Genomic DNA, 22,734 nt, shown 5'->3' with positions numbered 1-22,734 from the left:
TGCCCCCTGTAGCTGTGCACATTATGCAATGCCCTCTGTAGTTGTGCCCTTTCTGCAATGCCCACTGTAGTTGTGCCCCTTCTGCAATGCCCTCTGTAGTTGTACCCCATATGCAGTGCCCTCCTGTAGTTGTGCCCATTAATTAATGCCCCCAGTAGTTGTGGCCCTTATGCAATGCCCCCTGTAGCTGTGTGCATTATGCAATGCCCCCAGTAATTGTGCCCCTTCTGCAATGCCTCTGTAGCTGTGCCCATTATGCAATGCCCCCCAGTAGTTGCCCCTTCTGCAATGCCCCCTGTAGCTGTGTCCATTAAGCCATGCCGTCCATTAGTTGTGGCCTTTATGCAATGCCTCCTGTAGCTGTGCCCCTTCTGCAATGCCCCTGTAGCTGTACCCATTATGCAATGCCCCCCAGTAGTTGCCCCTTCTGCAATGCCCCCTGTAGTTGTGCCCATTAAGCTATGCCCCCTGTAGCTGTTCCCCTCCTGCAATTTTCCCTGCAGTCGTGCCCCCAGCACTAGCTCCCCTCCCCCCCCCATGAAGAAACTTACCTTCGAGCTGGCACCGCTCGACGACATCAGGGCTCCAGAGTTCTGCCGCGCCGTCGCTGCTTCCGCCGCCTGCTGGATCTAACTGGATCCAGCAGATGCGCGGGCTCCTCACATCGCGGGTGACGTCATGACCCGCACTGCAGTACTGGGAACGCTGGCCTCTGAAGCGATCAGAGGCTTCTTTAGCCTCTGATGGCTTTAGAGACCAGCGTTCTCAGTAACAATGGGGGTCTGCCGAGCCGTGAGCCGGAAGCCGCTTTAGAAGCTTTGAAGAGCCTCATGCGGCTTGAGAGCCGCGGGTTGGCCACCCCTGTTCTAGTGTGTATGCCCCATTATAGTTTGTGCTTAGTACTTTTGTTACTTACATTTTGCGGTTAGTGTTGTTGTTACTTATATTTCCTACTTAACCACCTAGCTGGCGTGGTCGCGTGGGATGTGACTGCAGCTGGCTGAGTTTTGGCTGACATGTTCGTGTCCCATGCGTCCGTGCTGACCTGCTGCATCTCCCAGCTCTTAATAAATGTGCAGAACAGATTTCCTCTGACTCCCTGCCCCCCCCCCAAGCAGTGATGTAGTGGTCAGTGACTGCTGACATCATTGCCGGAATCGCATCCCAAAATGCCGCTTGCACGCTCGCGCTGGGACAAAAGTGCGAGAAGTCCCCCAAGCACTATTTGGCCGATCTCTGCAAGTGCAGGGTGGCTGATGGGCCTCCTCTGTGCTCTGCATGTGGGGGAGGGGATGGGGTAATGCCCCATAGGTTTAGGGAGTAATATTCCCAGTGGGGCATCTGCTTTCACTGGAGAGGGGTGACAATGCCCCATTAAGTAATTTGACATTGGAGGGCCATTCTTAAAAATCTGTTTGTAACTTACTTAAATAAAAAAAATGTCAGTTAAGTGGTTAAAGTTGCTGTTACTTTATTTGGTGCTTAGTATTGTTGTTATTTAGTTATATTTGATGCTCAGTCAGTGTTATTTACAATGATTCGTCGTACTGTTATTATTGATGCTTATTATTGTTGTTACATATTAATGTTGCTTGTTACTAATATTTGGTGCTCTTTATTTTTTTTTGTTCTACTGACATGTACAGTAAGCTTGTGTATTCTAAAAAATAACTCCTACTGTCAATAAAAAGGATATTAGAAGTGACCAGAGAGTTCCTTGAACTGTATTACAGCAATTAGAATGTAGCTTTGTACATTTACATGGTCAATAACACACCGATAACTTTTATTATTGTTTCATAGGGTTGAGTTCGGGATGCTGGTGCTCGAGCTCCCGGTGGCCAGAATCCCGATGCCGGCATCACGACAGGATTAGGATACCGACAGCTGTCAGTCAGTATCCTAACCCTACCCCTAACCCTATCCCTCAGTCCCCGGTAACCCCCCACGCACACCAAAACCTAACCCTCGCCCTTAGTGCCTATCCCTAACCCTCCCCCTAGTGCCTAACCCTCGCCCTAAGCCCAGTACTTACCGTCGGGATGCCGGCACCAGGATTCTAACAGGTGTCGGGATTCCAGTGCCAGCATTCTAAGCGCCGGCATCCCGCACGTTGGGATTTTGACTGGATCCTGTTTCATAATACACAGGTGATGTCAATACATAGATAACCCCTGTATATAATATCTATATAAATAGTGATGTCTGGGGTCATTGCTTATAAATTGGTAAGTTCTGATGTCATCGCTTCAGTTTTCATTGGCAAAACTTGTGTATTACAAGGGATATGCATCCCCTACCCGAGGTGTCTTTTATTTCAGCACAGACTTGTGATTTCATATAGCCATAGAACTCTTTGGCAATATTTAATACTCATATAATTTGCATTAAAGATTGATTTAGTCCATAAATATTATAGTAGTTGAGACTTTACCCATTTGTATATTGTTATTTGTTATGCTGTGATACTATATTTAAAAATTATTAAATCAATAATGTCTAATTACTTTTACTATCAATAGTAGCAAAGGTTACACAACCTTCCAGCTTGAATTGGGTCACAATACAGTGCATGTTTATTTTATTATTTAAACATTCTGTTTTTGAGTGCCTATATGCACAAAGAATTACACTTTATGCTTTTTATTTTTTCCTTTTCTATTTACAAAACTATACACGTGTCAGAGAAAATATAGTATGCTGAACAACTCATGGAACAATAACATTATTATTTTGTATTATCATTGGTACATAGTTATACAAAGTGCCATCCTTCAGACTTTCCAGTTATTGGAAATACACAATCTTTTCTCTACAAAAATCTCCAACTTACTAAGAATTTCAGTTGGTTTCTTCTCAACTTTTTGAGGTAATGGGCCTTAAGGTCACTGAGAACCTTACTGCCTTTGTATAGTAAAACCATCAATGATGAGTACACCAAATGTGGACATTTGGAAACTTGACTTCTGTAAAGCAAGGAGCCATCTGTTCTAGCAAATGGATACAGACATCTTTTCTCTCACAGAAGCAGTGGCTTGTGTTCTGGATTCAGAGCCGGCCCTAGGCATAGACAAACGAAGCAAATGCCTAGGGGCACCCAAGCCCACCTAGGGCCGGCGGAGGTTTGGGACAGGCACAACCGAGGTACCTGCTGCTGGCTGGGCAAAGACTGCTACTGTCACTGTGCAGCATCCATGATCAGATCTCAGCTGACAGCTCCAATTGGGCCTGGCAGCAGCAAACAGTGAGCGGGCAGTGGCGGTTTGTGGTGACAGGGCACCTGGACGACAGCTAGTGGTTAGCGCTGGTGCTGTGCTGGGAGCGGGGTGAAGGTTGCTGTGCTGGGAGAGGGGTGCTGTGCTGGGGCGGGTGCTGGGTGAGGGGTACTGTGCTGTTATCTGTGCTGGGATAAGGGTGCTGTGATGTGTGCTATGCTGTGATCTGTGAGGGGTGCTGGGATCACAGCACAATGGGGAAATGGGCCACAGCACACTGAGACCACACCCCTTTCTGTGAAGCCACACGCTTTTTCTGGATCCCATTGGTGGGGCACCACCCAAAATCTTGCCTAGGGCACTAATTTGGCTAGGGCCGGCTCTGTCTGGATTCATCTGTTTATTTTGTACAGTATACATGTGTCTAATTTCACACTAATTGGGACGCCACTCAGTGGCAAACGCAGGATTTCTAGTGGGGGGTTTCCAAATGCTTGATTTTAGAGTGAGTGTGACCAGTCCATGAAGAGGGTAGAATTAGCACTTCACCAGCTGTAATATGCGTTATACAAAGTGTATTGTGTGTCATAATTCCAGCATGTACAGGACCAGTGATCACAGTAAGCCATTAGATGCGGCAGTAGGGCTATCCTGCCTGAGCTGAATGTTTTTATTTTAGATGTGGGCTCCATTCCAGAGTATTAGAGCAAGTCCAGGAGTCTGGGAGCAGCAGAAGAACCTAGCACTGCCCTGGACATATATGTACATATTGGGCTCTATAGCAGCACATCCCTAATAGTGCATGTTTTCCAGATATCCTAGTTGATGCACAGGTTATTTATTAGAGGCTGCTACATGTTAAAAGATCCACAGGTGGTGCTAATTATTTCATTTGTGATACTGAGAAGAACATGCAGTACTAGTAAAACTATTATACTATTATTTCTATTGTGGTCATGGTGTGGGCTGGGGAGGGGGGTTTCAGGCAGATGGAAACCCCCCCTGAGTTTGCCTATGCCACTGTGACATGAAAGCTGGTTTGTGAACAGACTCACACAGGATCTAGTTGTGAGAGCTCCTATCCAACAGGGAATTGCACAGACTACTCCATTCTCCATTAGCAATGGGAGTTTATGAGGCTGGGGAGGAAGGTTGAGATCATGTATAGGAACTGTGGTTGTCAGCACCAATTATACAGCAGTACATTACAGTGATGGAGGCATGTCTTACCCTGGTGGAGCAGAGATATTCTGGAGAAATGACTCTGTTATCTTCCAGTTTTGAGGATCTCCTTTCACAAATCCAGCAATCATCACAAACAAAAGGACAAGCACATTTACCGCTGTGAACACCTTATTCACCCAGGCAGACTCCTTCACTCCGAATGACAACAAGCCTAGAAAGGGAAAATATACACACGCTCTATTAGACAGCTTGCAGCACAAACCATCACTGTCATTTGTTCTGTGCGATATCCAGGTCCAAATTAGGTGCTTTCTCTGAAAAAGTTATATCTACTAGTACTGCCTAAAAATACTTATATGCTAATTTTTTGTGTTCCATCTAAAGCAAATATAAAAAAAATTATAAATGTTTAAAAATATTTTTACTATACAAGTTTACCAAATTTTTTCTCAGATATTGCTAGTAAACCTCTAGCAAAGGTCACTATTCAGTACAGTTACCATTATTTCCCTTCTATTCCCCATTAGTAGGCACAGATACAACACCTGATTATAGTCTGCACAGAGGGAGACCACAAAACAAAGTGTAGCACATACTATACGTTCCACACAACTAAATAAAGGAAACTGAGGTCACTGCTTTTTTTTCTGTGTCCATTCCGCGTCCTCCCAGCTGCCACCTTATCTTAATGCTTATTCCATTTTTGGCACTGATTAGATTCCAGTGTTTCACTCATACTTTAAGCTATGTGCTCAGTTGCACCTATCCTGTGCAAACATTACTAACCCCCCTCCTTCTCCCAATACGGGATAACACTTCAACCATTACCTATTTTTGGCACACGGCGGCTCTACTTAGCTTGTTTCTAAAATGTCAAAAAAAAGGAGCCAGTAAGACCTGCAGGGTCATTATTACAAACTGAACATTTGCCTTTCAGCATGTTCTGTTTTACACATTTATTTTATGCTTTTATTTTTATTTATTTGACTTTTTTTTTATATGTCTCTACTGTCCTTGCAAATGCTTGTGACATTATAAGTAATAGAGAGATGTAAGCGATAGATTCAACTAGCATTATAATAATTAAAGAGAGATGTAATTACGGTCTCTAAACACGCACAGCACAATGGAGGGGATGCCATGTCTGGGCCCCCCACACTTTCTGAGATGCTTACCTATCCCCCCTGTGATTTTTTTCAATGGCTATTTCTCCTGTCACATCCAGCAAATGTTGAAATTCAGCCGAATATAAATCACTAATCAAATTACAGATCTATTAAAAGTTCTCCCAAAGCTTGCAACATAATTTAAGCTCACAGGAGAATAAGGCCAATCATAGTGTGGGCAACATAAAGCAACAGGGTTCAGGTTGTTTTTTTTTTTCATTGTACAAATTGCCCATATCGCCTCCATATGCCCCTTATTTCACTACTGTAGTAGCAAATCCAAAATCTTCCTGCTCCTGTCATTATTCGTACAGGTGTTCATATACTACTCAGACAATACATGGGGCCAGATGTAATAGGGTCAGAGTTTGTAAAATGTCTGAGTATAGAGCTAAAATCACACATTTTTTACAACTACCCTATGTAATAGATTGCGAGAACATGCTAACTCGCATATTTCACACATCCCCGCAACTCGCAATGGCAAAACACGCATCCAGATGTTTTGCCATTGTGAGCATACAAGTTAGGCAATGTAATAGAGTGCGAGTGTTTAACTGCCTGAAAACTCAGGAAAAAAAGACCAGCTTCAGGCTAGCGAGCCTAGTCTGAGCAGGTCTGAGTTACACAGAAAGATTTACAGATATGTGAGATCCATGCATGTTTGTGTGTAAAAAAAAAGTAAACAGTAAAAAAAAGCGTAGGATTCTCCTGTATTCTATGAACCAGCATAAGACTCTGCTGAGCTAGTCCTCGTTGTGGAAATATAGGGGACAAAATGAGTAGGGGTCCCCTGTAGTTTCCATAACTAGCACCAGACTCTTTCTAGCGGGGGTGTAATGCCACAGCCAGGGAACCCTTTCCCTTGGTCCCCTGACTAAAGCATTACACCAGACCGCTAGTCAGCCCAGGCAGCGGATCCCTGGGGAGGTGGGGAACCACCAATAAAGTGGGGTCCCCCTCTTCAGGTCACCCTAAGCCTGGGCTGACAGCCTGGCACTATCCCCGGCTGGTTGGTGCCGGGTTGCTTTTGACATACCCCTTTTACACTGACATGAAAATCCTGGGTTGTTGCACGTGAACGCGCATCAACCTGGGATTTTTGTCAGTGTAAATGGATCCGCCCAGGTCCAGTGACCCGGGGATCAAACTCGGGTAGCTTGCAGTGTTTGGCATGGGTCGATCCCGTGTCACCCTGCAGTGTAAAAGTCGAAATCCAAGTCACAATGACCCGGGACGTGCCGCATGCTACCCGATTGGCCAGCTTTAGTGGCGCTTAGAGATTACATCATCTCCAAGCGTCCACTGAAATGCTGGAAGACCTGAGTCACTACAGACCCGGCTCCGGTGTGAGCTGTGCTGACCCGGGCATACCCCGGGTTGGTGCCGCAGTGTAAAAAGGTCTGTCCTGGGTCTGATCCGTGTTGGAAACGTGTCCAAATTCCGAGTGAGACCGGGACTTTGTTGTAAAAGGGGTATTAAAGTGTTGTGTAAGAAATAGATTTAATAATATTGTCTTTTGCTGGAGAACTACAGGTCCCAGCAAGCCTCCCCCACATGCTGGTGCTTGGAGAACCACAAGTACCACAATTCGTGGGCATTAAGGGGCCGCTGGTACCTGTAGTTCACCTGCCAAAGATGTATTAAAATAACCACAAGACACAAAGAAAGTAAAGTTTTATTAAAGCATACATGCACACTCACATTCATGCATACTCCCCTATAATCCCTGTAGCTGTTCACATGCCCTTGTCCAGTAGAATCCACGACACCTGTAAAAAAAAATTCCATACTCACCTATTCCTAGCGTAGATCACGTCCTCTTCATTCTATATAGGCATCCACAGAGTTAAAAAAAAAACGGCACGCAAAACCACCCGGACAGGAGAAAGGGTATGTGTTAACATAATGACCGGGACGTGAGCCCTCTCATTGCAGGAGCTGCCAGCCAATCAGCAGGCGCCTCCGTGTGAGCTGCCCGCTGATTCGCTCTAAGCAGTCAGGCTACCTGTCATACTTTTCTTAAAATTAAGTGCAAAACACGCAGATGCTTTATATTTTAGCTCAAACCCATTGTGAAGCGGTGACTTGCAAAAGCTGCTGTATATTTCAATATATCAGATCCCAGTTGTTGTGAAAACGGCATTCAAATTAAGCACAAAACATGCCAGATGCTTTAAATTTTTAGCTCAAACCCATGACTCGCAAAAGCAGCTGCTTCAAAAATACAAGAGAGCCGAGCTATGGTGAAAACCAAGTACATCTAATATTACTGTATTAACTGTCAGCAAGTATTTATTTTGAGGAATATGATAATACAGTGGATGTGGCAATGTGATGATAATCATTAGAAGGATACTGAAGGCAGTGGCGTAACTAGGGCAAGGCCGCCGGCCATGGTACCGACCCGTCCTAGTTAGCCAGTGTAGTGCCGACCGCAGTGAGTGTGGTCAGCACTACATATTTACACAGGATTGGCGCTAGGCTTCCCTGCGTCCAGCGCCGTCCTGTGCTGCACAGCCGCACCCCTTCCCTCCCCCTGAGCGCTTATCCAATAGCACCAGGCGGAGGGTGGGAGGCGGGCTCAGGCTGGTGCATTTTTTACACACAGATCACCGCCAGCGCTGCGGCAATGTGTGAGTTTCAGCAGCCAATGCTGCTGCTGCGCCCACTGCAAGAGCCGAGCTGGAGCTCACTTACGAGCTCCGCCTTCCGGTTCCTGCAGTGGGTAATGGGAGAGACGTCATGATGTCTCTCCCATAAAGCAGAGCGCGCCAGCCTGGGAGGACTGACGTGTGGATGGTGGCGGGAGCAGTAGCCGGAGCGGGGATTCAGGTTAGTTTTTTTTTTCTTTCTTTTTTTACTTGTATGTGTCTGCACTGCAATGGGAGGGGCGGGGGGAGAAACCTCTACTGGAGGCACTAATTGCACTAATTGGGAGGGGGGGAGGGGACTACTACTGGGGGTTACCTCTTCTGGGGGGGGCTACTACTGGGGGCACTACTGGGGGGGAACTACTACTGGAGGCACTGCATCAGGAAGGGGGGACCTCTACTGGGGGCACTATATAAGGGGCTTACTACTGGGGGCACAAGGGTCTCTGCACTACTGGGGGCACTAAATAGGGAGGACCACTACTGGGGGCACTGTATAAGGGGCACTGGGTAGGGTGGATCACTACTGGGGGCACTGCATAGGGGAGGACTACTACTAGGGCCACTATATAAAGGGCACTGCATATGGGGTACCACTACTGGGGGCACTACATAGGGGTGGAGTACTACTGGGGGCACTATATACAGGGCACTGCATAGGGGTACCACTACTGGGGGCACTGCATGGGGGGACTGCTACTGGGGTACTATATAAGGGGCACTGCATAAGGGGGACCACTACTGGGGGCACTGTATAAGGGGCCCTGCATGGGGCACTGCATAGGGGGGACCACTACAATGGGCACTGCATAAGGGGGACCACTACTGGGGTACTGTATAAGGGGCATAACTAGGGTCCAGCATAAGAGGGAGTACTACTGGGGACATTGCATATTGGGGGTACTGTATAAGGGGCACTACTGGGGTTAAGGTGCATATGGAATGGAAAGGAATGTTCAGAGTGACGAGAAAGGTGTGTGTGTCATGTTGACACGCCCCATTTTTAAGTGACCACGTTCCTTGTGACCACATCCATTTTTCACCAAGCGCACACATATGGGGGGGGGGCCCTTCATTTTTAAATTTGCCCTGGGCTCCAAATACCCATTACACCACTGACAGAAGGGTAACATTTACAATACACCATATGCTCAGTGATGTCCAGGTAAGGATGGCAAGTATTGAACATGATCTAGTATGGAAGAAAAAAAGAGACCAAATGTGCTCAATCCAGATAACCATGTACACGGTACAGGTAAAGGGTCAGTGTCAGTAAATGAAGCACAGACAATTAGTGTTGATCCATGCTCATCCAACTTATTTAGAAACAAAAACATGTGGCAAAAGACCAGTTCCATTGCAAAGCAACAAAATGTATGCAGGTCCGACGGCCGATACAGTTGCATCCGAATGCTGTCGCTCCCAGCATGCACTAAGTGTATGCATTTGTCGATGCCGGCACCCCACCGGTTCCGCCGCACTTACTGTAACATCACTAAAATAGAATCTTTCCAGTAATGTGAAGTTGGCTACAAGATCCCAACAAGCAGCAAAGTATGCTGCAATCCGGCAATTCCAGAAGAAATGGGAAAAAAAGTTATTAAAGTATATCAGTCTGGAAAGGGTTAAAAAAAAAAGAGCCATTTCTAATCTCTGGGACTCCAGATAACCACAGTGAGAGCGATTATATCCAAATGGAGAAAACTTGGAACAGTGGTGAATCTTCCCAGGAGTAGCCGACTTACCGACATTGCTCCAAGAAGGCATCACCGGAAGTCATGAAAGAATCTAGACAAACATTTAAGAAGAAATACAGATACAGGTGCCCTGTGATGGGGACAGGGATGGACTAAGTGCATCATTAGGCACCACTCCCTCACGGGCACAATGCAGTGAATGGTATGTATTATGAATAGGGGGTGATGCCAAAATGACACAATTATATTAGTGTAGAATAGTATCACTAGGCCCCGCCCCCTCATCACGGTCCGCAATTCCATGTATTGTTCTCTCCATCCTATCCAATTCACTAGGAAGTGGGTGGGATTCGGGAGGAGCACCCACTCTTCTGGGTGCCCGGGGGACAACCCGAAAAATTGGGAGCCTCCTGCAGGTTCCGAGAGAGTAAATATGCCTCTTACCAACAGTCAAACATGGCGGAGGTAGTGTGATGGTGTGGGGATGCTTTGCTATTTCAGGACCTGGGCAACTTGTCGTAATTGATGAAATCTTGAATTCTGCTCTGTACCAGATTTTTAAAGAAGAATGTCTAGTCATCAGTACACCCTGCACCCATATTATCTAATACTTACCTCTCTGAGGTCCCACATCGGGTGCCTCAGCCCTGCACAAAACACCCGAAAATGGCCGCCGCGGCAATTTTTCCAGCGTTTTGCGCATGCGCAGTAAGGAAATCGCTGGGAAAATGGCGGCCGCACCATTTTCCCAGCGACCTGCACATGAGCAGTAGACTCTGGGCACAGACTAGTGCCCAGAGTCTTCTGATGCTGCGGCCTTTGGCGGTCAGCCTTCAGTCGGCGGGCAGGCGTCGGGGAGAGAGGAGGGGGCCACGGACGGGGAATGCACACGGGCCCACTCCTCTCTTAATACTCCCCTGAGCTCATGCACAATTGGGTTATGTAGCAAGGCAACAATCCAAAGAAGATGAGCAAGTCCACCTCTGAATGGTTCAAAACAAACAAAATTAGGGTTTTGGAGTGGCCTAGTCAAAGTCCAGACATGAATACAATTGAGATACTGTGGCAGGGCCTTAAATAGGCAGTTCATTGCCAAAAACCCTCCAATGTGGCTGAATTAAAGCAATTCTGCAGAGAAGAATGGGCTAAAATTCCTCCACAACGATGTGAAAGACTGATCTCCATTTAAGTGTTTGGTTGCAGTTGTTGATACTTAAGGTGCCACAACCAGTTAAGTCTAGAGGGGCAATACATATTTACATTGGTGGCATAGACATCTTTATTTTTTTTTGAAGATCACAACAATAGATGAAATCAGGAAGGAGCAAAAACGTGTTCACACCACTGTACATAGGGCCTGATTTACCTTTGGGAATAGACTAAGGTATAGCAGAACTGTGAACCTAGACAAACCATGATGCAAGGGTGCAAATACACAAATAAATAGTTATTGGATACTAATTACTTAGTATCCAATATCCTTGCGCTCCGCTATAAGAAATGTTAATTTAAAAAATTTATATTGAATTCTTCCCTAAATGCAGCTAGTCCATCTACCAGTACCAACTGGTCCACTTTAAACATATACTATAACAACATTATTGGACTGCGCTATTCTGGTTGGTAATAGATATATGATGTATAAATAATTGTAACTTTAGTAGCACCTGTCTGAATGAACAAGACAAAATCAAGGCTTCTCTTAAAATGAACAATTTGAAATATAACACAGTAAGATACACATAACCTACTAACATGACATACATTGTTTAAAAATATGCAAAAATTTATAAATTGTATCCAAGTAATAAATCGCTGGTCGATGAATATTAATAACTGTATAATGTATTACTGCTAGGATGCACATCAGAGATATCCAATATCCATAGTCCTTTAATTATGCTTGGTGGGTGTGTTACTTCACTTCAAACTTGTGCAGCAAATGTAATATACAGCCCATATACACAGGCAAGTTCTCTTACCTGTCTGCAAAGCGGTGAGCCCAAATAGATACAAGTAATTATAGTAACTGTAACTCGCCTGGTTAGGTAGCTTCGGAGCTTTACAGCAATCAGATGAAAATAACAGTGTACTGCTAGATATGTCCAATCCGTATTCGGGAAGACCAGGGTGCAGATGATGCAGGGGCCGCCTGCTAGCACCCAGTCAATCCCTCCGTGGCTGCTTGGTCTCCGGCCCGATCACGGGACTCGCTCGATTGCCGAATGTTCGAGTAATAGTAACGGGTTGAGACGAGTTGAATGTCTTTCTTTTCCTAGTGGTATTAACCCTCTCGGTGCAAATACATACACTTTATTTTTGCATGTGGGGTAAATACTGGCCGCTTTTGCATATAGCTCACAAATACTGCACAACTTTAATTTTACACATCAATTTAGATGTCAGTTTAGACACACCCCTCCCAAATCTAAATCTATCTGCACATTTTACATCTGCGCCACCTGCAGCGCAGCATGGTTGTACCAAGATGCACAGTTACTTGCCATTTCTTTTCCCAAAGCTGAATCGCTTTGTGCCAGCTGAGCATTGGGGATATTAGTATATGAATGTCATGCAGTGCCGTGATCCAGGTGTGTGGCCTTTGGCGTCCTCTCGCTTGCTTAATCTTTATAGACTCAACATTTCAAAGACAATCATTCTCCTCATTATCAGGAGATTAAACCAACTGCATTTCCATGGCCAGGCACCTTAATAAGATCATGTGCTACAAACTTTCCTTGAATTTCAATATCATACAGAATGCATAGTTCTGCAAGAGAACATGTCTATCAAACTCTCTGTAATCTTTTTTTTTCAAGTCTTAATGAAGCAAAAAGATACGTTTCTCAGCTACTACAGCTTGAATTTGATAATAAATGTAAACAGAATTATGAGTCTACAATTAAATTGCTAGCACTTCAAAAAAACTAAATATTATTCAGTAATTATAGGGACTGGTGCAGACAACCATAATAATTCCTCCATTATCACACGCACAGAAACAAATGCGTTTACTTGCATGAAGAATCGTACGCATCTCTGCGACCTGAATGCACCTATCTGTACGTTTGGTTTCATCGCAGTCATAAGTATCAGTTCACACTTGCACCAGCCCTATCCCTGGTGCAAAAAATACTTCTGAAAATAGATCATATACACAACTCTGCATAGGCTGCAATTTTATTGTCACTGCTCTCATCTCAGCCTACATACAAACACTCCGTTAGCACCCAGTTATCACTCTTCAGCTGCAAGTGGAGATGTAACCGAATCAGGGGCGGAACTAGCGGCGGCGCAGCCGGTGCCTCGCACCGCGGCCCGCTGTGGTGCAGGGGCCATGGCCACCTGCATCTGACAGCGCCGCTGCCCACCGACCCGATCCCCATTAAGACAAAATGGTTGGAGTTGGAGTGGGCATGCTTTGGCCACTCCGGCTCTAACATGACCTGACCTAAACCCGCCGCGGCCCAGCCCCATGTTATGACACGGCGCGCGTGACGTCATGCGCGCCGTGTCATAACAAGGAGCCTGGATGCTGGAGAGAGAGATCGACTCGAGCCGCGGACCGAGAGGAGCAGCGAGGAAGAAGCAGCCAAGGAAACTAGGTAAGCAAGTGGCGGCGACTGCGGTGGTATTTTTTTTTTAGGGGGCGCAAAGCTGAGACACACGCTGGGGGGGGAGAATGAGGCTGACACGCCGGGGCTGGGGAGGGGATAAGGCTGACATGCTGGACCTGGGCGGGGGGGGGGGGGGGTGAGAATGAGCCTGACATACTGGGGCTGGGGAATGAAGCTGACATGCTGGGGCTGAGGGAGAATGAGGTTGACATGCTGGGGCTGGGGGGGGAGAATGAGGCTGACATGCTGGGGCTGGGGGGGAGGGAGAATGGGGCTGACATGCTGGGGCTGAGGGGGAATGAGGTTGACATGCTGGGGCTGGGGGGGGAGAATGAGGCTGACATGCTGGGGCTGGGGGGGAGTGAGAATGAGGCTGACACACTGGGGCTGGGGGGGAGAATGAGGCTGTGAGGCTGACACACTGGGGCTTGGGGAGAATGAGGCTGACACGCTGGGGCTGGGGGGGGAATGAGGCTGACACCCTGGGGCTGGGTGGGAGAATGAGGCTGACACATTGGGGCTAGAGGGGAGAATGAGACTGGGGCTGGGGGGGAATGAGGCTGACACGCTGGGGCTGGGGGGGTAATGAGGCTGACACGTTGGGGCTGGGTGGGAGAATGAGGCTGACACATTGGGGCTAGAGGGGAGAATGAGACTGGGGCTGGGGGGGGAATGAGGCTGACATGCTGGGGCTGAGGGGGAATGAGGTTGAAATGCTGGGGCTGAGGGGGAATGAGGTTGACATGCTGGGGCTGGGGGGGGAGAATGAGGCTGACATGCTGGGGCTGGGGGGGAGGGAGAATGAGGCTGACACACTGGGGCTGGGGGGGGGAATGAGGCTGTGAGGCTGACACACTGGGGCTTGGGGAGAATGAGGCTGACACACTGGGGCTTGGGGAGAATGAGGCTGACACGCTGGGGCTTGGGGGGAATGAGGCTGACACGTTGGGGCTGGGTGGGAGAATGAGGCTGACACATTGGGGCTAGAGAGGAGAATGAGACTGGGGCTGGGGGGGAATGAGGCTGACACGCTGGAGCTGGGGGTGAGAATGAGGGTGACACGCTGGGGCTGGGGGGGAGAATGAGGCTGACACACTGGGGCTGGGGGGGGAGAATGAGGCTGTGAGGCTGACACACTGGGGCTTGGGGGGAATGAGGCTGACACGCTGGGGCTGGGGCATACTTGCCTACTTTGGAAAACTAGTTTCAGGGAGATTAAAGTCAATGCTGTCGTGGAAGTGTACCATGCTCCGCCCAAATGGCGTGCCTAGCTACACCCATGGGTACGCCCTACAGTGGCAGTCCACTGGCACTAGCCCTATGCGCGCGGTTCTGCGTCTGAGTCCGAAACTACCCCTGCGAGACTCCCACTACACTCCAATAACATGTGAGCCAAGCGTTCACCTATGGTAACTAAATATTGGTGGTGGCTGGAGAATGTATGTTGAGGTACAGAAATAAAGATGATAAAAGGTACCATATACATAACTATAAGACAAGAGTATGAGACAGCACATACATGACTATATAGGACATGACTATGAAACAGCATATACATGACTATAGAAAATACTAACATGACTACAGGAAAGTACATACACGAGTATAGAATAGTCCATTCATGACTATAGAACACTACATACATGACTGAGGACATGACTATACCACAGTACATGCATGCCTATAGGACAGTACAGACATGACTAGAGCACAGCATATAAATGACTAAAGGACAATACATATTTAGTCCTCTATATAATAGAACACACACATAGGACATTTCCCCACACCACTGACCATACCCTCACCAACTTGTGCTGTCCATTCCTGGCTAGCAGCCGACCCCGCCCATATACTGAATGACAGCCAAGAAAGCCAATGAGAGAAGGACCAGCTGTCACATCAACCATCACGCACCCTGCTCTCATGGACCCCGGGAACTGCGGAGCGCTGGGAGCTGGCTCACCCACCTGCTGTAAGTGCAGCCACCTTAACACGAATGGAGGGTCATCTGCCATGTCCGCCCCCGCCGCGGGTGGGGGAAGAGGCGGGTGTGACCGGAGCTGCAGAACTTGCAGGGAGTCCCCGACTGCCTGCCCCAATCCCTGGCTCCTGCTGCTTTGTGACTGGAGGATCCGCCCGGGCAGAACTGCTGCCTGCAGTGCAGTGTGGGGCATTATCAGACGCAGCCCGTGTAATCCCGAGGCCCTTTTTAAGGACCCTAACCCTCTACCTGCGGCACTGCTGTTTATTGAAGTGGCCATCTCCTCTCATCCAGACCCGCCCCCATCACATCCGGATTCGCGCATGCGCAGTCAGGTTTCCCGATAGAGAAATGAGGAATCCGGGGGATTTATTTCATTTTCCGGGGTAGCGGGAGACTCTACAATGAACCAGGAGTGCCCCGCGGAAAGCAGGAGGGTAGGCAACTATGGGCTGGGGGGGAGAATGAGGCTGACACGCTGGGGCTGGGGGGGGGGAATGAGGCTGACACGTTGGGGCTGGGGGGGGGGGGAATGAGGCTGACACGTTGGGGCTGGAGGGGAGAATGAGACTGGGGCGGGAATGAGGCTGACATGCTGGGGGTAAGAATGAGGGTGACACGCTGGGGCTGGGGGTGAGAATGAGGTTGACACACTGGGGGGGAGGATGAGGCTGACACACTGGGGCTGGACAGACTGGATTTAGGGGTCTATTTACTAAGCAGTGTTAGGAGACAGAGTGAAAAGTGATAAGAAAGTGATAAGGTGCCAGCCAATCAGCTCCCAACTGTCATTTTCAAACACAGCCTGTGAGATGACAGTTGGTAGCTGATTGGCTGGCACTTTATCACTTTTTTATCACTTTTCACTCTGTCTCCTAACACTGCTTAGTAAATAGACCCCTAAATGACTGGGTGGGGCAGTGAGGGGTGGTGTAAAAACAAGTCTGGACAGGTGGACAGACACTGGATTTAATTACTGGGGGGCAGTGAGGGGTAGTGGAAATGGGCAGGGGGGGCCCAAGCATATTCTTGCACCTGGGCCCACCACTCTCTAGTTCCGCCACTGAACCGAATTGTATGACTGTGTTGCACAAATGTGCGTATAGATAGCTCCAAAGCGTGCTCAGGGCCTGATTCAGAGCCGGACGCTCTGACCAGAGCGCTCGCTCTGAATCAGTGCCCATCTACCTAAAAATGGAGCGGCCTCCTGGCCACTCGCATAGCTGTGGGTGACCACCCACAGCATACGCGAGCGGCCAAAAAGATGGTCGCGATGGTCAAGACCATCGCGACCATAGGGCTTGCGACGAGACCCTGCGGTAGGGTCTCGGTGACCGCAAGCCCTGGAGTGATTTTGGCTTTATCAGAGCCAAAATCACTCCCACTGACATCACTAGTGATGTCAGTGGGGCCGGACCCAGACGGTAGGCGTTCCCATGGGAACGCCTCCGTCTGGCAGCCATGCCCCGGCACGCCCACCAAAGGCGGCGTGCTGTCAGTCACCATAGACAGCATGCCCCCTTTGGTGCGAGACTCGGGTCGCTGTCGCTGTCCGGGTCTCGCACATGCGCACGACGGAGCTCCCTCCGTCGTGCGCATGCGCAATGGGGTAACATCGACCCGCTTGCGAGCGTCCTGCGCTCGTGAGCGGGTCTGAATGACCCCCTCAGTGCAAAACATGCTATACAGATGTGTCCTGCGATGTTATTGCTGCAGTCGCGTTAAACAGCCCTTCTAGTCGCGCCTAGTCCCATGCATGTTTACTTATGCCGAGCGTATTTACATGAGTGTTTTTCACAGCAAATGTGTCTTATTTGCAATACGATGGTTATAAGACACACAAGCAGATTTTACTGATTAAAATGATATGTGGCATGTGTATCTTCTTTGTGTGACTGCAGCTGTATACATAATGCTACGTTACAGGGTCAGCGACTGTTTTCCACACCACGTTCCATTGTGATGATTTTACAAACTCGATTGCACAGAGGCCTTGATTCAGAGCCGCTCGCAAAAAGTGAGCGCTCGCTCTGAATCAGGGCAGCCGCTTTTCAAAAAATAAAAAAAAACGACCTCCTGGCTGCTCACTAAGCTGTGGGTGACCACCCACAGCTTTTGCGAGTGGCCAGGTGATGGTCGCGATGGTCGCGACCATTGGGCTTGCGACGAGACCCTTGTGGTTAGGTTTCGTCTGCCGCAAGCCCCAGTGAGCTCCCTGCTCTAATAGAGCCGGAAGCTCACTACTGACATCACAGGAACGCCTCCGTTTGTCCAGCCACCCAACCTACAAAACGGGGCGAGCTGTCGATCAACATCGACAGCTGCCCCGTTTGTAGCGAGCCCTGGAGCGAGTGAATTTCTCACTCGCTACGGGGCTTGCGCACGCGCATTGTGCATGCACAACCATCGATCTGCTGCGAGCGCATAACGCTTGCGAGCGGGTCTGAATCAGGCCCAGAGAACATTCGCATGTCGCATATCAGTTTAATCAGCAAAGTCTGCTTGTGCGTCTTATTCACATCGCATTTCGAATAGGACGCCCTGTGTAACGCAACTTATAACGCAGGGAGGATAAACGAGGAAGGACATATCTGCATCCGCAAAACTGCCTCCTGTTCATCCATACAGTGGTCCCATACTGTTTTTCTAATACGTCATTCAGAGATTGATACCTATGACAATTTCATTGACAGTATTGTTGAGTGGAAAATAAGCACAAAGTATAATACATTACAAAGACACAGTGAAGAGTGGGCCTGATTCAGACCCGCTTGCAAAAAGCACTCGCTCCGGGACTCACTACGAAAGGGGCGGGCCGATGTTCTCTGAGGTATTACGGATGTGAGAAGGCAGCAGTGGGCGTCTCTATGCTGGCTGAGAGGTGGCAGACATTAGCATATTTTCTCAGATTCATTGCGTGCGTTTACGCAGCTGCGATCCGTGCTGAATCATGCCCTATGGTTGTAATATACTGTATTATGCGCATGAACAGTTGTATGTATATGGCATATTTAGTAGTTTTCTGAGATCCTTTATTTAAAATAGGATTTTTGGGTACTTACAGTTGAATCCTTTTCTCTGAGTCAGGCTGGGGGACCCTGGACCATGGGTTGTAGGTGGGAAGGCATGGATTTGGCACTAACACTGAAATCTATAACTCCTCCCCTCTGCAACCCCTGACTTCAGTACAACTTCAAAAAGTGCCTGGTAAGGAGAAGCAATACTCAGTGACACTGTCACTCCGAAAAATAAAAATGAAATTGACGGTCATTACGACCCAAAGTCATAACTCATACTCAATACCGCTGTGCGTGAGGGAGGGAACGCAGTGTCCCCCAGCCTGACTCAGAGAAAAGGATTCAACGGTAAGTACCCAAAAATCCTATTTTCTCTTTCATCTGGGCTGGGGGACATTGGACCATGGGATATTCAAAAGCCGCCCCCTTGGGAGGTAACGCTCGGACTGCCCGACCGGAGAACTATACGCCCAAAATGGGCGTTCCTCGGGGACAAAAACATGAAACCTGTAGAACCGCAGAAATGTGTGGACAGAGGACCAGGTAGCTGCGCGACAAACCTGTTCAGCTGAGGCCCCATGACGTGCCGCCCAGGAGGCCGCCACGGCCCTAGTGGAATGAACCAACACCCTAGCTGGTGCCGGGCGCCCCGCCTCTGAGTAAGCCCTTGAAATCACTGAGCTGAGCCATTTTGCAATGGTCTGCTTTGTGGCTGGCAAGCCCAGTTTGTGGGCATCGTAGAGAACCAATAGAGAGTCCGTCTTACGTAAGATCGAAGTTCTGTCTAAATAAATGCGTAGGGCCCAGACAACATCCAACAGTGATAGATCGTCCTGGTCCCCTGAGGACTCTGAAGATGAGAAAACAGGAAAAACAATCTCCTGGTTTAAGTGGAAAGATGAAACCAGTTTCGGTTGAAAAGAAGGAAACGTCCTGAGCACAGTCATATCGTCATGGAAAACAAGAAATGGTGGGCAGGACAAGGCCCCCAACTCAGAGACCCGCCGAGCCGAGGCAATGGCCATCAGAAAAACTAGTTTCCACGTTATGAACTGAAGGTCCATGGATTCCAAAGATTGAAGCCGTAAGCCGACCTCCAGACCGCCCTGCAGAAATGCTAAAAACCTTGGCAGGCGGAACTGGACAGCATGTACTCCCCACTGCTCAATATAGGTTTTCCAAACACTACAGTAGTTCTGCGCGGAAACCTGTTTTTGCGCCCGGAGCACGGTCCTGATGACTGAAGGGGAAAAACCCCTGGCCTTCAAGAGCCCGGTCTCAACAACCAGGCCATTAAAGCCAACTGAGGTAGGCCCTCGTGACAGAATGGCCCCTGTAGCAGAAAATCTGGACGCAGTGGCAGACTCCAACCTGGCCCTGTCGCTAGCCTGAGAACCGTGGTGAACCACAACCGGCGCGGACAGTTTGGAGCCACTAGGATGACTGAATTCTGCTGCTCCCTGACTCAATGGAGTACTCTTGGTAACATGGGAATTGGAGGAAAAATGTAGGCCAGATGGAAGTTCCAGGAAACTGTCATGGCATCCACTGCAAATGCCAAAGGATCTCTGGACCTTGCACAAAATCGGAGGGACCTTGAAATTGTGGTGAGGTGCCAACAGGTCCACCTCTGGCAGCCCCCATCTCTGGACCAGCTGCTGGAAAACCTCCGGGTGGAGAGACCACTCCCATGGCAGGAACGTAGTCATGATGATGTAGTCTGCCACCCAATTCTCCACCCCGGTATGAAGACTGCTGAAATTGCCAGGAGGAATGTCTCCGCCCAAGAGAGAATGAGACTTGCTTCTGCCATGGCAAGTGCGCTTTTGGTTCCGCCCTGTTGGTTTACATATGCCACTGCTGTGGAGTTGTCTAATTGGATCCTCACTGGTCGGCCCGCCAGGAGGGCCTGAGCCCCGCACAGTGCTCGATAAATGGCCCGAGGTCTCTCTCATGACGACCGCTCCCCAACCTCTGAGACTTGCGTCTGTGGTGACAATAATCCAGTTGAGAGTCACCAGGGACCGACCCTGGAGAAGGTGATCAGTAATCAGCCACCAGCGAAGTGACTGACGTGTGCGGTCTGACAGAACTAGCAACTGAGAAGAAAGGTCGTCTGAGCGGCCCGCCCAATTCCGGAGGGAGAATCCATGAATGGAAGCGGCCGTAATGGATGTTCTCGAAGGTAGAGACCATTGTGCCTAGTAACCTCATGCCCAGCCAAACGGATGGTCGAGGGGCAGACGGCACTTTCCTGAATAAGTCCTGAAGGGCCCGGGCTTTGGGCTCGGGAAAGAAACTCCTTTCCAATGCTGTATCGAAGATCACCCCCAAAAACATCAGATGTTGGCATGGCCTGAGGTGACTCTTCTCGAGATTCAGCATCCACCCATGATGCTGTAACACCTGCACTGTGTGATCCAGGTGGAGCTGAAGTTGGCCAGCGGAATCTGCCTTTACTAGCAAATCATCCAAATAGGGAATCACCGTTATCCCCTCGGAATGCAGTAAGCTTGCCATTGCTGCCATGATCTTTGTGAAGACCTGCAGAGCTGTAGCCAAACCGAACGGCAGAGCCTGGAACTGGTAATAGGGCTCTTCCGACTGCGAACCTGAGTAGAGACTGATGCCCCATCCAAATCAGTATGTAGAGATATGCGTCTCTGATGTCGATAGACATCAAAAACTCATTTGCCGACATACCCTGGATCACTGATCAGAGCGACTCCATGCGAAACCGATCCACCCACAGGCTGGCATTCAAAACTCTTAGATTCAAAATCGCACGATAAGTGCCGTTGGGTTTCTGGACTAGGAACAAGTGGAGTAAAACCCCTGTTCCTGTTGAGACTGTGGAACAGGAACTATAACCCCTTCTGAACAGAGGGAACTGATAGCCAGGTTAAGGCCCGTCTCTTCTCCGGCTCCCTGGGTAATGCTGTAGCGAAGAAATGTTGTGGCGGCTGTCCCCTTAGGTCGATCACATAACCTCGGGAGACAATGCCCCTTACCCAGGCATCTACTCCCGAAGCTACCCACCTGTCACGGAAAAGGAGATGGCCCCCTACCTTCCCTGAGACTGGATGGGCTGTGATCCTGTCAGGTACTCGGCTTCTCAGATGCTCTAGCACACGGGCGCCTGAATGTGCCGGAGAATCTACCCCGGGGGGCAGAACCCCTACTGAAAAAAGACTGTCCTTGGGCCCCCTGACCTCTAATCGTTCCCCCTCCTCAAAAGGAGGAATGGAAGACTCGGAAATGTGAGCCCTTTAGCTTCTGGGGCACCACAGGCAGAAAAGTGCTCTTTCCACCTCTCATCTTGGATATAATAGTATCAAGCTCAGAGCTGAACAGGATGCCTCCACAAAAAGGCAGAGACTCTAGAGCGCGTTTAAATTCAGTGCCGTGACTGCCATGGCTGAGACTCTAGAGGAAATCTGCGCTCCATCTTGTGCGGCCTCACACACATAGTCTGCAGCCGCACGTATCCATTCCGCCAGTACCAGTAAGTCCTCTCTGGATGAGTCACCGTCAAGGCCTGCCACTAATTTGTGACCCCATCTCTCCATGGCTCGAAAGACCAATGCAGATGCCAATAATGGGCGAATAACCACTCTGGCGCCCATAAAAATACTCCTAAGGCATCCCTGAAAATATTTTTGGTCCAGCGGATCCTTAAAGGAGGCCGCCCGTTGGACCGGCAGAGCCGTGTGCTTTGCTAAACGAACCACAGCCGCATCCACTCTTGGAGGCAGCTCCCACTTAGCGACCTGCTTCTGTGGAAAGGGATAAAGGGCTGCAAAGTTACGAGGAGTAGCATTCTTTTTATCTGGGATCTTCCAGGCTTCCTCTACCAGATCTGAAAGATCCTGAGACATTGAAAAACAAATGACCCTCTTACGCCTCTGCTTAAATGGCCCTTCCGCCCTAGCTGAGGTGTCGAGGTCCAGACAGTCCAAAGACTGTCGTACTGCCATAATAAGGTCCCCTATGCCCTGACTTGACACAGAGTCTGAATCTTCCTCGTCGGGCAGAACCTCCTCTTGGAGTTCCCCCTCCTCTTCTTCCTCCCCCTCGGGATCTGACTCCAACAAGACACTGGATGGAGGTGGACGCTTATGCGTAGTGCGTAGTTTAGACTCCTCAAAGAAGCTTTCCATAAAGGCCGATACTTTCTCAACCCCTATCGCAGAGCCTTG

The 22,734-nt window shown here is 48.8% G+C and overlaps 1 protein-coding gene across 5 annotated transcripts in view; it reads right to left on the bottom strand.

Moving 5' to 3' along the window:
• SLC7A2 (solute carrier family 7 member 2) overlaps positions 1 to 22,734 on the bottom strand; it is a 129,773-nt gene that overhangs the window by 29,409 nt on the left and 77,630 nt on the right. For all 5 annotated transcript variants that reach the window (XM_088478753.1, XM_088478754.1, XM_088478752.1 and 2 more), the window contains one exon: positions 4,446 to 4,611. In XM_088478753.1, coding sequence (XP_088334879.1) covers positions 4,446 to 4,611 — 166 coding nt within the window. The remainder of the gene's footprint in view (positions 1 to 4,445; positions 4,612 to 22,734) is intronic.

This window comes from Taudactylus pleione, unplaced genomic scaffold (genome assembly GCF_031769625.1).
Source record: "Taudactylus pleione unplaced genomic scaffold, aTauple2 ptg000218l, whole genome shotgun sequence".
Lineage (NCBI taxonomy): Eukaryota > Metazoa > Chordata > Amphibia > Anura > Myobatrachidae > Taudactylus > Taudactylus pleione.
This window is presented reverse-complemented; position numbering and strand designations above follow the sequence as displayed.